General features: G+C 46.3%; 1 protein-coding gene and 1 non-coding gene across 2 annotated transcripts; both read right to left on the bottom strand.

Annotated features, from left to right (window-relative positions):
* Positions 1–406: 406 nt before the first annotated feature.
* On the bottom strand, positions 407–492 carry TRNAR-UCU (transfer RNA arginine (anticodon UCU)). The gene is given in 2 exon segments: positions 407–442; positions 456–492. It is a non-coding gene; the product is annotated as a tRNA-Arg (tRNA).
* A 7,535-nt stretch (positions 493–8,027) lies between these two features.
* NAA20 (N-alpha-acetyltransferase 20, NatB catalytic subunit) lies at positions 8,028–13,444 on the bottom strand. Its single transcript, XM_069862111.1, has 6 exons — positions 13,346–13,444; positions 13,064–13,088; positions 12,900–12,990; positions 11,510–11,645; positions 10,408–10,553; positions 8,028–8,358 (listed from the first exon to the last, which is right to left on the bottom strand). Exons 1-6 carry the CDS (start codon positions 13,396–13,398, stop codon positions 8,273–8,275), a joined length of 537 nt encoding a protein of 178 aa, XP_069718212.1. The 5' UTR covers positions 13,399–13,444; the 3' UTR covers positions 8,028–8,272.
* Between the last annotated feature and the right edge of the window lie 540 nt (positions 13,445–13,984).

The raw sequence follows: 13,984 nt of genomic DNA, 5'->3' as shown, positions 1-13,984 counted from the left end.
AAACTCGGGGAGGGTTGTAGGGTGCCGCTCAGGGCTTGTGTTTTACCACGGGATTTTATTTTAATTGGACTGCTGGTGCGCGCGAGTTCGGGAGAACAGCCGGTGTCGCTGGAAACATGAGGCGCTTCGGTCTCGTCGCTGCGTTCCGCGGGCTCGCGTTGTGGCCTGGAAGCCGCTTTCCCTGCGAGCCCTCGCCGGAGGGCGGCGCCACCACCGCGGTTCGCTCGGTATTTCTTTCCTCCCGCGGGCCGGGAAGGCGCCAGCCCGTCCCCCCGCCGCCCCTCGTCTCCGCCCGCTCCCAGGCTGCCTCCGCGCGGGAGGCGGGACCGCGGAGCCCGGCGGCGGCGGAGCGGGAGGAACGCGCTTTAGCCAAAAAGGCGCGGTGGGGCGTTCAAAAGGCAAGAAGCGACTCCGCCGGGACTCGAACCCGGAACCTTTGAATCCCTTCAACCCTCTAGAAGTCCAATGCGCTATCCATTGCGCCACGGAGCCACCTGTTGGATTCCGCGCGCACCGCCCAGAGAGCCTGCGCGCCCCGGGAGGGTGGGGGCGCGCGGCTCAGGGTGAGGCCGGCGCGGCCTCCGCGTTGTCCCGCCCCGCGCTGGGCCCGGGGCTGCGGCCTGTGAGGGGCTGGCGGGGGGCGGGTGCCTGTCGGTGGGGAGGCCGTGGCTGCCCCGTCCTGGAGGTGTTCAAGGCCGGATTGGATGGGGCCTTGGGCAGCCTGATCCAGTGGGAGGTGCCCATGGCAGGCGGGGTGGAACTAGGTGATCTTTAAGGTCCCTTCCAACCCAAACCATTCTATGAGTCTGAAATATGAGTATTTCTCACAGTGAAACTATATAAATTGCGCTTACAGAGGAGACTACAGAGATGATCCGAGGGCTGGAGCACCTCCCATATGAGGACAGGCTGAGAGAGTTGGGGTTGTTCAGCCTGGAGAAGAGAAGGCTCGGAGGAGATCTTATAGAGGCCTTCCAGTACCTGAGGGGGCTACAAGAAAGCTGGGGAGGGGCTGTTCCTAAAGGCTTGTGGTGACAGGACGAGGGGCAATGGGGATAAACTGGAGAGAGGCAGATTTAGGCTAGATATTAGGGAGAATTTCTTCACCATGAGAGTGGTGAGACCCTGGAACAGGTTGCCCAGGGAAGCTGTGGCTGCCCCATCCCTGGAGGTGTTCCAGGCCAGGTTGGATGGGGCTTGGAGCCCCTGATCCAGTGGGAGGTGTCCCTGCCCATGGCAGGGGGGTTGGAACTGGATGATCTTTAAGGTCTCTTCCAATCCAAATTATTCTATGATTCTATGATTTTGGACAAAATTACCCAAACCTTCCAGTCACCACATCAACGTGCTGAGTCAGTTCCAAAGTTATTGGGAACTAAATTATTTTAACATTGGTGATTTCCAGCATTGTAGCTTTTAAAGGGCAGTTCAAACACTTGTTGGATTTTGGTTTTATTAAAAAAACAACAGCATTAGAATTAAAAGAATTAAAGAAAGGAACCTAGAAAAATGTGCTTGCGTTTAGTGGGCATCCTGTGCTCTGCAGCGTTTTGCTGGCTTTCCAGTGTCGCGTGTGAGAATGTGAATGATGAGACGTAGGTAACCAGAGAAAACGTGTCCACGCAATCCCTGCTAGACCCTGCAGCTGAGAGCTGACAGGCAGGGAAATAGGATGTGGGAATCACACCTGAAAATTAGTGACTGACAATGTTTCGCAGGCATTAAATAAAATGCTTGTAAATGGACAGAACAGAAAGGACATGAGCTTGGGAAATAATATTCTACTACATGGCAATATTTTCTATGTGGGTGGAAACATCACAGTATACTTGGTTCGTTGTTCCAAATACTGTGAATGCCTATTAGTAAATTCATTAAAGGGAGCAATGACTGAACTGTATCTGTTCTAAGACCACAGTAAACCCCACAATAGATTCAGTAAAACAAGATTTTCCCCTGAAAGCTGTAAATATGATCTGAAACATTTCTTTGATGTATTTTTTTAAAATCAAGACTAGGCATATTAGAAACCCCAAAAGACAAGAGTCTCGCGATATTTCAAATTGTTCAAGCCAGTTGACTCATTTATTTTGTAAATGTAGTCCCAGTGCAAAATCCATTTTTCCCTTGGGGCAGCAGATGGAGCTGCTACATGAGAAACAGGACAACCCTCAGTTAATGAATTAACTAAATAGGGTTATGTTAGGCAAAAATAGCAAATCAGATTAACTTCTGCTGGAACTTTCACCTGGATCCATCCTTTGGACTTTCCCCTCTTCTGGAGCTGGCTGAAGTCCACTTCTGTTGCAAGCTGGCTTTCATCTTCGATCCTCTTCAACTTTATGTTCTGTTTCAGGGAGAAGTTTCTTGAGTACAGTTATGCTGGTTTTAGTTACTGACACTCAGAAAATTTTCACTAAACTTGGCTAGGTGCTATTTTGCTAATTTTAATTAAGAAGAGAAACTGTGGTAGGAATACATTGACACAGGACAGCTAGTTGCATCAATGGTAGGATAGAAATAGCACTGTCCTACAGCACCCTTCATTGATTAAAGAAAAAAATCTAGAAATTAATTGTGAAATCAAAGTGTTCCTTGAGAAACATTTTACTTGGGTTTCAGCATTAACTTCTGTCCTTATGGGAAAAAAAGCAGTATGTACTGTATAGCCAGTTAATTTTTGTAACGTGAGCTTTAGTGAATTTATTAAAAAGGCAGTTTCCAAATTTACAGAGCTTCCACAGATATTTGTTGGGAGTGCCATCATCTTTTTTCTAAGAACTCTCATAGTAAATGTACTTGTTGAGAGTCAGAGATCACAGAAAACTACAAAGAGGTGGTTCTGTCCATATTACCTAAATGGGACCCTTACACGATTTGTACATTACAGGGTTTTTTTATTTTTTGTCTGTTAATGGAGATTATTACCCCATTACTGCTATAATGATTTTTCTGTGTAGTGCAGCAAGAGAAACACTCTTTAAACTGACAGGGAAAAATGCTGGGATGCACAGGGGGTGAGGATCCTGGAAAGGAGCTCTTTCAGGGAGGGTTCTTTTTAGTCATTTACAATTTGATTATTGGTTTAGTTTGGTTTGGTTTATTGACGTGAAGAGAATGTTTCATCTTGTAGATGCTTCTACATGTCTGCCCTTTCCTCAGCTGTGAAAAAACGTGAAAGAAATGCCATCACAGCCCCCCTCCAAAACTGGAGAGATTTGAGTAGACACTTACACCCAGGGACTTTTCAATCATATTTTTATACAAGTTGCCCATATTCAATAAGCTTGCTACAGAGTTATCACTCACTTTTGTGAATCCTGTGATGACAAGGTATTCTACTGTATACATAAAAATGGGGATATGGCTTCCTAATTTACCTTCAAGCACTAACCTTCAAAGCTAGTTTGGAAGGGAAATGGGCACTTTTTGTATTAATTTTATTAGTTACAGAGAGGCCTTACGGGTTTTGACTGACAGTTTTTCATCTTGTTTTGCAGCAATACAGTTATCCTCTAGACATAGTTGTATGGTTTATGTTACTAAGCAGAATGAGAAAAGAGTGAAACAGCGTTTGGTTAAAGTGTGAGAAATGTTACCTGCAGGCAGGCTGGATGAGTGACATTCACACTGATTTAAAGCAGAATAGCGAAACCTGCCAGAGGAGTTACTTTGGAACATTTTTGGCTTCTTCTGCATGGTTTTTGGCTTCTTTTTTTCTTAGTGATTGATGGGAATGGTTGGACTCGATGATCCTGTGGGTCTTTTCCAACCTGGTGATTCTAAGATTCTAAGATTTCACCACTTCTGTCAATAAGTAAGAATGCACTATTCATGTTAACTTCAGGCCAGTTGCAGGAGGATGGACAATAACTAGTCTGGGCATAGAGTTAGGCAATTACCAATATGGTAGAGAAAAGCGATGCTTTCCAAGTTCTTTGAGTCAATTTGTGCTGGTGGAGCAGGTTTGTACCAAATCCAAGTGAAATGCAAGAACATATGGATGGAATCAGACCGAAAGTGCATCAGTCTCTTCGTAGGACATGCTTATACTTACGAAAGTGTTGTAAGAACATAAGTATACAGGGATACTTATTACCCTAGGATGTCATCACAGCTGTTAATGGTTTGTTGTGTGAGGATTTTCATTGATTTTCGTTGTCCCTGTCTGTCTTTAAAATACCGTTTGGTTTTGTTGTTTTCAGTGCATGTACTGTTTCTTAAGCTCATTTATACTTCTGCTACTCAGAACATCTGTGACAGCATGTTTCCCAATGAATAAGATGATAGTGTGAAAAACTGTTTCTTCTGTTTTACAGCTCCTGCTTAATAATTAAAAATATGTTCTTACGAAGGACAGAAAGTTTAACCTGTGTTATGTAAGGAAGGTAAATGAAGGGTGGTTAGCCTGTGCCCTCCATAAGCAGTAAATAAAGAATGATGAACCACAAGTTGTTTCTTGTAAGCTACTTGTGATAGGTATTGGCTACCTACCAACTGAAAGAAACAAAGGTTTGAAGTTTGATATAAAGATAAAGTAACTTGGTGTTTGTGGTCTTATTTGTGAAATGTCTGGAAAACAGAACTGTATCACAAGGAGGAAAGTAACAGACACATTCCATATAACCGAATAGTGTGAGTATATAGATGGTAAGGCACGCATTTTAATTAGCTGTGAGTGATTATCTGTTGTGTGGTTGCTGGGTCGGTATGTATTTAAGTCAAGTTCTGACTGTTATTTTGTAGACTTTTTATCTTTACATAAACATTGGCCAGAGCAGCATATACAAGTTGAGTAATATTTTGTGTTTCTCTGTAGTGTGTACATGTCAGGCTGCACTAAAAATCCAGGTCACTTAACTGCCTCAATGGCCATCAGTATTTAAGCTCACAGTTTCTTTTCAAAGTATTCAGTATCCTTAAGTCCTTCACAATTTGTCAACATTATACTAAGTTTTTGGGTTTTTTTTTAACATATGCCACTGAAATATACACTTCTGCTGGATTTCTTAGCTCCAGAAGATTCTGTCTCTCTAGCGGCAGGTGGGAACGAGCTCCAGCCCAGCTGCCCCAGCGAGCCCATGGCGCCGTGGGCTGGCCTCACTTGTGTTGAAGTTGGCACTGTGACAAGAAGTGGAATATTTTTTATTTAAGATAAAGTAGAGTTAAGTGCCATCTAAGTACTTGTAATTTTTTTTATATTTAGACAGAATGTCCCTTTGGTAGCACCTTTACTTTCAAGCAGTGTTTCTCCAGACACTTCATTCTTTGCAGATGATAACGGCTTGTGTGCAGCGTGAGCTGTGCTGAGCAGATATGGCTTCTGCTGCCATCCCCTCTGTTTGCAGCATTTCCCTATCTCAAATGCAAGGTCAGATGGAGAGCTGGAACCAGCTCCAAATTAGCGAGAGTTTTGACTGTTGTGAGGTTCATAATGACATTAAAGTGAGTCCTTGGAAGTAATAAAATATGCATAAGATTTCTAGGAAAATTTATCCATGTACACGTAAGTGGGAAATACATCCTCTCCCTGGCTCTTGTCTGGCTGCACACGATCGGTGGGGATAGCTCCCTCCTGCTGCTCAGGCCTGATAAAGGGCACTTGCTTTCTAAAACTACAAAACGAGTCTCAGAGAGTTTATTTGCCAGCATTTTCGGTGTCACCACAGTCGTGAGAAGTTCTGCGGGCTCAGGTGCGACGCTGCCCTACCAGAATGGACCAGCATCACCTGCTGCTCCCCGAGCCTGACCAAGCCCGGGGGTCTGAGAGCTGCGGGAGGACCCCAGCAGCTGTGGGAGTTCACAGCACAGGCTCCTCGAGAAGTGGTAGCGTTCCTTTGCCTCTCTCAGCTCATATGCCCAGGTCAGACATTTGTTTCTATTGGGCGTGAGGTGCAGCAGAGCTGGGACCTGTGAAGGCCAATCTGAGTTAGCAACAGACGTTTTTCCTGCAAGTAATACAGAAAAAGGCTGGCAAATAAACCCTCTATGTCTCATTTTGGAGTTTTAGAAAGTGAGCATCCTTTATCAGGCCTGGGCAACACGAAGGAGCGACCTCCATCAGCCGTGTGCATCCAGAAAAGAGTTGGGACAGGATGTATTTCCCACTTACATGCATATGGATAAATTTTCCCAGAAATCTCTGGCAGAAGGGCTGCAGCCAGCTGGGGCAGGAGGACGAGAATGGGGGAAAATGACTCACAGAAGCTTTTAGGTTCTAGAGGGTGTAGATAACGCTCCACAGCTCCAGCTGATCAGCCCCTCCACTGTCAGCTGACGGACCACTCGGGAGCACTGTGTTTGAGGGCAGGTTACGGCGCTGAATGTAGAAAGTACTGAGCATTTACCCTCCACTCACAAACCTCCCCTCCTGCTTTGCCTTTCCACATCTTCATAGGGCACCACCGCTGCGTTCCATGCCTGTCACTGTATGCGGCCACAGAGAGGGTTGCGTCGGGCAGGGCTGGGGGGTGGTACTGCAGGGGGGTGTACAGGGCGATGTAAGGACCAGTGCGCACCAGTAAGAACTCCTCAGCACCAGTAACCAGCTACCCGCCCCCCACCCCAGCACCAACCACCCCCTCGGCTGCAGTGCTGCACTCAGGTCAGCGTGGAGCAGCAGCGAGAGAGCACCTTCCCTGCTCTTTTTAGTATCTTTTCATGGTGGGCAACAAAATGTTTCTGAATTGTCTATAGCAGCAGTAAACAAAGCATTGCTGTTCTTTTCAGCCACAGAAATGGTGACTGTACCTTCACTAAGATCTACCCTGCTGAAGATGCAGGCATTTTGGTCTGATGCTGCGTTCCATGGGCACACCCGGACAGACTCACAGTAAACAGTGCTGCTTTTAACAATTAATCTGTAGCTGTAGGCTCTTCTCGGAAGGAATAAGGTTACATTTTAAGATCTGTTTAGATCTAGTAAATCTCATTTAGCTTAACCATGCACTGACGATCCAAAGGCTGAAAGACAAGGCTGAATTCCTAGAGGAAAGTTAGTTTTCTCTTGTAACAGCTCTGACAATACTTTCTGTTCAGTGGAAATTGTCCTTAGGGCAAGTTCTTTACCTCCTGAAAAACATTAGGACTAAAAAGGAAATACTGACCTGATTCAGAAAGTGTTCCTCCGCCGGCAGCTGCCCCACTACAGGGAGGGACCACCATCATCAGACTTGCTGCTGCCACTGGGGCTCCCCCAGCCCACAGCTGGGGACCAGCAGGACCTGGTCAACCTCAACCCCACAGTGCGTCCCCCAAGCTCCCTCACAGCCCCTCACCTGGTGCAACGGGAGTGGGAACACAGCTGGGAAAGTGAAGGAGATGGTGAGTGTTCATCCAGTCATACAGGTAGCGGGACCCAAGAATGAGTCTGGTCCAAGGCTCAGGCCCCACCAACCTCCTGCCCTGGGACACCTCAACTGTCATTCCTGGATCCACGCTCCTCTGTCTCGGGGGGAGCAGTCAGTTCCTGGAGGGACGGGCTCCTGGGCAGAGGGGGAGGCCACCAAAAATGATCTACCAGCTTGAACAGAACCACTTACCAGAGTGGCTTAGTCTGTATCTCATCTAAGTTAGTTTCAAGTTCTTGGCAGGGTCCATGGGACTATAAAACCCACAATAAAACACGGAAGCAGAAACTCAAGAGTAAGCTAAATGGATTATGTGCACAAGATTTGATATTACTTATTCCTAACTTGTATGGTCAATTCATACTCTCATCTCTGAATTTAATTTCTGAAAAGTCCACATTTACCTATGTTCTTCCCTTAAAAAAATAAACAAATCGTGTTATTTCAGTTATACAGGTTCTTTGGAAAACCTGCACTGAGCCTGAAATGGAGCAAGAGGAGTATGAGTAACTGGTTTATCTTCTATGCAAGAAATAGCACATTGCCTTCCCCTGCTGTGTTTCTTGGGCATTGTGCAGTATTTTCACTGCTCATTCGTAAATACATTTGAAGAGTTTTTACTATTAATGACTTACTTCAAGTATTTTTGGTGTGAAAGAAAACACAGCAAACACCATGCAGGAGGTAATGCCGTTTTAATACTCACTGAATTTCCAATAGTTGAAGGGAAAAATAATTGGGTAAGTGTAGGAGTGCACACCCATTACTGACAATGCAGTACTAGTAAGCTTGTCAATATTGCTTTTTGGTATTTCACGGAGTAAACCATTGAGCCTAGGATTTCTCATCTGTAAGTTCTTGGTGGCTGGAGGGAGAAGAAACCTGACACTCTTAGTAAGTTGCCTGAGAATTACAGCTTACAGTTACTCAATGTCTTCTGGTCTCACAGGATGAGGCAAAGGTATAATTGATTTCTTCTCTGTATCTCTGGAAAGAGCTTTCCTCATATCTGTGGCATAAGAAAAAAAGTGCTATTATAGAGGTCAGTCCTTGCACAAAGTCATATTAAATGAATGCTTTATTACAGTAAGATAATTTTTAATAAAAAAATATTTCATAGAATCATAGAAGATCTCAAGTTGGAAGGCACCCATAAAAACCATCTCCCTGCTCCTCACAGGACTACCTAAATCTAAACCATATGACTACGACCATAGTCCAGAAGCTCCCTGAACCATGACAGGCTTGAGACTGACCACTTCCTTGGGGAGCCTCTTCCAGTGACGAGCCACCCTCTCAGTGAAGAGCCTTCTCCTTGTGTCCAGTCTGCACTGCCCCTGCCACAGCCTCTTTCCATTCCCTCGTGCCCTGTTGCTGGTCACCAGCATCTCCCCATCTGCTGCCCCTCGAAAGGAAAGTGGTGACTGCAATGAGGTCACCCCTTAGCCTTCCCTTCTCCAAGCTGAGCAAGCCGAGTGATCTCAGCTGCTCCTTGTAAGCCTCGCTCTGGAGACTTTTCACCATCTTGGTCACCCTGCTCTCTAATAGTCTGATGTCCTTAATGTTGTTCAGCAGAACGTTATCACTTGGAGCGTAACACTACATGAAACTCAACTGAATGGAAAAGAGATGGCAGGTAACAGGACAAGTATATGATTTAAGGCATCTGCAACAGTTGTAGGTGTCTGTCCGTAGCCCCTGTATTTCACAGTACTTCTGCACATCAAATGAATAGTGCGAGAACAGAAGACATATAGCATGGCCACATAACCCTTTGGAAAGGATACTTAAAGGAAAGAAAAGCTAGAAAGAGGAAGCAGCTGGTACTTAAGCTTTGTTAACAGAACTAGCATGCTTAATTGCCATTTTCTTTCTGTTTTAAATTGAAAATGCCATCCAATTCTCTGCCACTGTTGACCACTGACACTTGTGAACTTGTGGTCAGACATCTGAGAAAAAAAAAGTTTCAAGTCCCAGTTATGGGAAAAAAAGAGGAAAGTACTGCTATTCCTTCCCCCAGTCACATTAGCAAAAAACACAGCCACTGGATTTAAGCATTCCTCAGAAAGAAAAACTAGGTAAGAAACTGCATTTTATCTGACCTACATGATAAATGTCTTTGTACTTAGTGATTTATTTTTGGTCTGTAGGGGTTTTCTTTGCCACAGATGCTACAAAATGTGTAACCTGCAAGATTAAGTTTTATAACCTGTAATTTTCAGTATGAATCATAAAATCATAGAATAACCAGGCTGGAAGAGACCCACCAGATCATTGAGTCCAACCATTCCTATAAAACACTAAACCCTGTCCCTCAGCACCTCGTCCACCCGTGCCTTAAACACCTCCAGGGAAGGTGAATCAACCACCTCCCTGGGCAGCCCGTTCCAGTGCCCAATGACCCTTTCTGTGAAAATTTTTTTCCTAATGTCCAGCCTAAATCTCCCCTGGTGGAGCCTGAGGCCATTCCCTCTCATCCTGTCCCCTGTCACTTGGGAGAAGAGGCCAGCACCCTCCTCTCTACAACCTCCTTTCAGGTAGTTGTAGAGAGCAATGAGGTCTCCCCTCAGCCTCCTCTTCTCCAGGCTAAACAACCCCAGCTCTCTCAGCCGTTCCTCAAAAGGCCTGTTCTCCAGCCCCTTCACCAGCTTTGTTGCTCTTCTCTGGACTCGCTCCAGAGCCTCAACATCCTTCTTGTGGTGAGGGGCCCAGAACTGAACACAGGAGTCGAGGAGCGGTCTCACCAGTGCCGAGTACAGAGGGAGAATAACCTCCCTGGACCTGCTGGTCACGCCGTTTCTGCTACAAGCCAAGATGCCATTGGCCTTCTTGGCCACCTGGGCACACTGCTGGCTCATGTTTAGTCGGCTGCCAACCAACACCCCCAGGTCCCTGTTCTCCAGGAAAAAAAGCTATCTAAAGGACTACACAAAATTCCAGTCATCAATGACTGTCTGAACTTGGTTCATATGAAAAAAACCCAAAACCATACAAACAAGCCCAAGAATCCCCACCATTAGAATCTTTCTATCTAACTTGAGGCAGAACAAGTACTTACCGTAAGCATCTTCATCTGGCTCTCCACTGCTAGCAGAGTAGTACTCTAACACTGTCCGGTACACACTGTATCCTAGTTGCTTATACATGTTTACTGCAACCTGATTTGATACTCTCACAAAGAGGTCAACGAAAAATCCACCCTTTCTTTGGAAAGAAAAAAACAAAACAAACCATAGCAAGGAATAGTAGGCAAATGATACACATAACTTGTAATGTGAGTTGGAGCAGGTCTGATGGTGTGGTACGCTAATCAAACATCTTTCACATGGTAATAACAGATGCACTCCTTTACCAAGGGACAAATCCAGTATAGGCACAAAGTACCCTTAATTTTTGTCAGCCAGTGGGTTCGGAATTATGAACAGAAAGAACAGGAGTAGCTAAACACCCACACAAGCCTCATATCCAGAAGAAACTATGTAACCAAACAAATCCCTGCATTTCAGATTGCATTGGCTTAGGGACTGCCTCTTTCAAAGTGCAGATCAGTCATCACATTCAGTTGCCTAACAGGGAACAGCCTTTCTCCATACAAGGAAAATTTTTCAAAACATAATACTTTTTTTCCAATTTTACCAACTGCGATGGGGTTGCCCCACCAGCCTGAGCTGGGGACATTCCCCTGAAGGCTCATTTGATGCTCAATTAAATTTTCTACAGGTACAAGTAACAGAGCACAAGATGGAAAATGAGCTAAGATACTGGTTGCCGTACAAAAATTTTTCAAGATTGTGCCTGAAGGAACTGCACAAAGCCCAGGATTTTACTGAAGAAGTATGTTGGAAGTCCTACAGGAAACAGTGTTGATGTTTTGCGAAGCTCTTTTCCTGTCAAGAAGTGGACCTCAGTATCTCTATTGGAATTCAGGCTACTTCTTACTCATTCCAGTAAGTCAGCTTTCATAGAAACCTTGAGATTTTAAACTGCCAAGCAGCATTCATAAATCTGTTCTCTTAACTATGGGGAATTTCAGTGAATCACAACACTACTTAAAGCAAAATTCTGGATCCGATTCAAGCAAATCAAGTAACTAAGCCATGGAGAGATGTCTATAGAAAGATTACATTAAAAGATAAATTTAAGATAATCATAGTACTCACTTTTCTGAAATTTCTTCCAGTAGTTCCATTAATTTGGCAGCCAAACCCAACCGTCGAAATTCTGGTGCGACAGAGAGAGCTGTAACATGTCCGTGCCATTCTTCCCTAGCCACAGAGCCTTCTGCTTTACCCATTACTGTGAACATACAGAGCATCAGCGCAGCAGCACCTTTGCAATAACACACTGACCACAGCTACACATCTTTACCAAAGAACCATTCAGTGCATAATCAAACATTGCAATAATGTGGTAAAGACTCTAATGGGTCATCTACACCTTATCACTATGATCCAGCACCCATTGAAAATGTAATTTTGTTCAAGCATTGCAGTAATTTCTTGACTTGTATGAAAAAATAGCTTTTGCAAATTCGTTGTTTGAGGCATGTCTTCCAAATGCAAATTTAAAACAACTCGGAAAAGAGTCTTTAACTGAGTGAAATTCAGAATCTGACTAAAGTAATAGAGGAATGGAGGGCTGGAAGTCCAAAACCATCTCACCATCCTGGCAACTACTGGAGGCTTTTGGTGACTGCAGGGGAATAGAACTTGGCAAGCTTTGCCAATCTGGCAATAGAAACCTAAGGCCCTACAAACGCTGTATGTTTAAAAAAATCCTCAAAACTACAGGACATTGTTTTGGTGGCCCTTTTTTTGTAGTTCCTCTCCCTTCTATGCAGAGCCAAGCCAGTATTAAGTCACGCTTCTATGTGGTAGTCTATAAACACCACAGTCACTGCTAATATGGAACCAATGGGTATGGACAAACCTTCTGTACAGGAAGTGCTTTATCTTTATTGTGTTAAATATTTATTTCCCAGGTCCCTGTGAGGACCCTAAAAACCAGTTGGGACGATTGCTGAATAACACAAATATTCCACAGCAAACAAGCAACTGAGATCCAGACCCAGAGCTTTCCCTTAGGGGATGGTGCAGACCCCAAGCCCAGCATTTTCACTGACCGATGCTTGTGAGAGCAGAGCGGAGCGCAGAGATTTATTCCCAGGACTGCAGAGACGCCCGTGTGTGTGTGTGTTCACCTGCACAGAACCTGAGTAGGCATCACTCCGGTCAAGATGCCTCGTTTTTGGCGCATCAGACTGGGAACTATTGCCAAGTCCCACAATACCCTTAGTCATTTAGAATCATAGAATCACTAGGTTGGAAAAGACCCACTGGATCATCGAGTCCAACCAATCCCATCAATCACTGAACCATGTCCCTCAGCACCTCATCCACCCATCCTTTAAACACCTCCAGGGAAGGTGACTCAACCACCCATTTACAGAATGCGAAGACGATGGGTGACCATCCTCTTCCCCGCTGGGTGTTTGGAAAGGGCGCAGAGTAAGAAAGGCTCTCCGGTTGGCATTCCCCGCCCCGCACTCACTGTAGCCCATCAGCTCCCCGCCGGGCGCCTCAGCGACGATGAAATACTCGGGCCAGTGCGCCAGGTACTGCAGGTAGAAGGGGATCCCGTACTGGGCGCGGCGTTAAGGAGCAAAGCCGCGTCCGCCCCGGCCGCGCCACCCCCCAAGGCGCAAGGAAGGATACGGTCTCGGTCAGCGGGTCCAGGTTGCTGCGGGGGAGAGAGAGCTCAGAGCCCGCCAGCGGGAACGGGGAGGAAGCGGGGACAGCGGGGAAACGGGGGGAATGGGGAGGATGGGGGGAAGGGAAGGCGGCGGGGATGCGGGGAAAGGGGAACCGGGGAATGCGGGGAAGGTGCGGGGAAGAGGAGCAGGGGGGATGCGGGGGGAATGCAGGGAAGGGGGAGGGGGGGAGGGGGGGAGAGGGGGAGAGGGGAGGATGCGGGGAAGGGACGCGGGGGGCGCTCACATGTTGTTGAAGCGGAAGAGGTCGTCGCAGGTAAAGGCGCGGAGCGTCGTCATGGCGCCGCCGCTGTCCCCCCCGGTGCCGGTGCCGCCCCCGGAAGCGCCGCCCGGTCCTTCCGGCGGGAACCGGGAGCGGCCGCGAGCAGCGCCAGTTCGATTAGTAAACAAGGCGTCCTTCGGCGTGCGACTCCCGGCACGGCTGACAAAGGCTCTGAACAGTCAAGGCACGCAGATTCATCGCTGCCCCCCATCAGGGTGTCTCTCAGAGCCAGTCCCGGAGGTTATTTACACAAGTTCCCTGCCCGTGGCGCACGCGCTCTGCCTTCTGGGCCGGGGGCCTCGCTAGGGGCTTCGTCACGGTGAACTCCTCAGCTCTCCTTCTTGCACACGCTCTTAGGCTCCTTGGGCGCCTCTTCAAGGTTGCCTCTGGTCCTGGCTTCTTCTTCTTTCTCTTATCATTGCACTAGTCCTTGTTGTCTGGCTTAGTTGGATATAGTCACGTTCTCCCCCATTCTTTCTAACTGCAGCCTTGTTAAAATTCCTTGTGTAAGCCTAAGTATCCAGGTGCAGGCTAGCTGAAAGTTATTTTTCAAGCTAATCCCATATTTTAGTTCTAAAATCACAAAAACTATACATAATATTC

The sequence above is a fragment of the Phaenicophaeus curvirostris genome, chromosome 8, assembly GCF_032191515.1.
Source record: "Phaenicophaeus curvirostris isolate KB17595 chromosome 8, BPBGC_Pcur_1.0, whole genome shotgun sequence".
Lineage (NCBI taxonomy): Eukaryota > Metazoa > Chordata > Aves > Cuculiformes > Cuculidae > Phaenicophaeus > Phaenicophaeus curvirostris.
This window is presented reverse-complemented; position numbering and strand designations above follow the sequence as displayed.

Excerpts from the sequence above, each read along its gene's own strand:
- NAA20 (XM_069862111.1), bottom strand. The coding sequence starts at position 13,398 with ATGACGACGCTCCGCGCCTTTACCTGCGACGACCTCTTCCGCTTCAAC. Across the intron at positions 12,991-13,063 it reads TGGACCCGCTGACCGAGACC|TACGGGATCCCCTTCTACCT; the intron begins GTATCCTTCCTT and ends CGCCGCGCCCAG. Across the intron at positions 11,646-12,899 it reads CGGGGAGCTGATGGGCTACA|TAATGGGTAAAGCAGAAGGC; the intron begins GTGAGTGCGGGG and ends GTATGTTCACAG.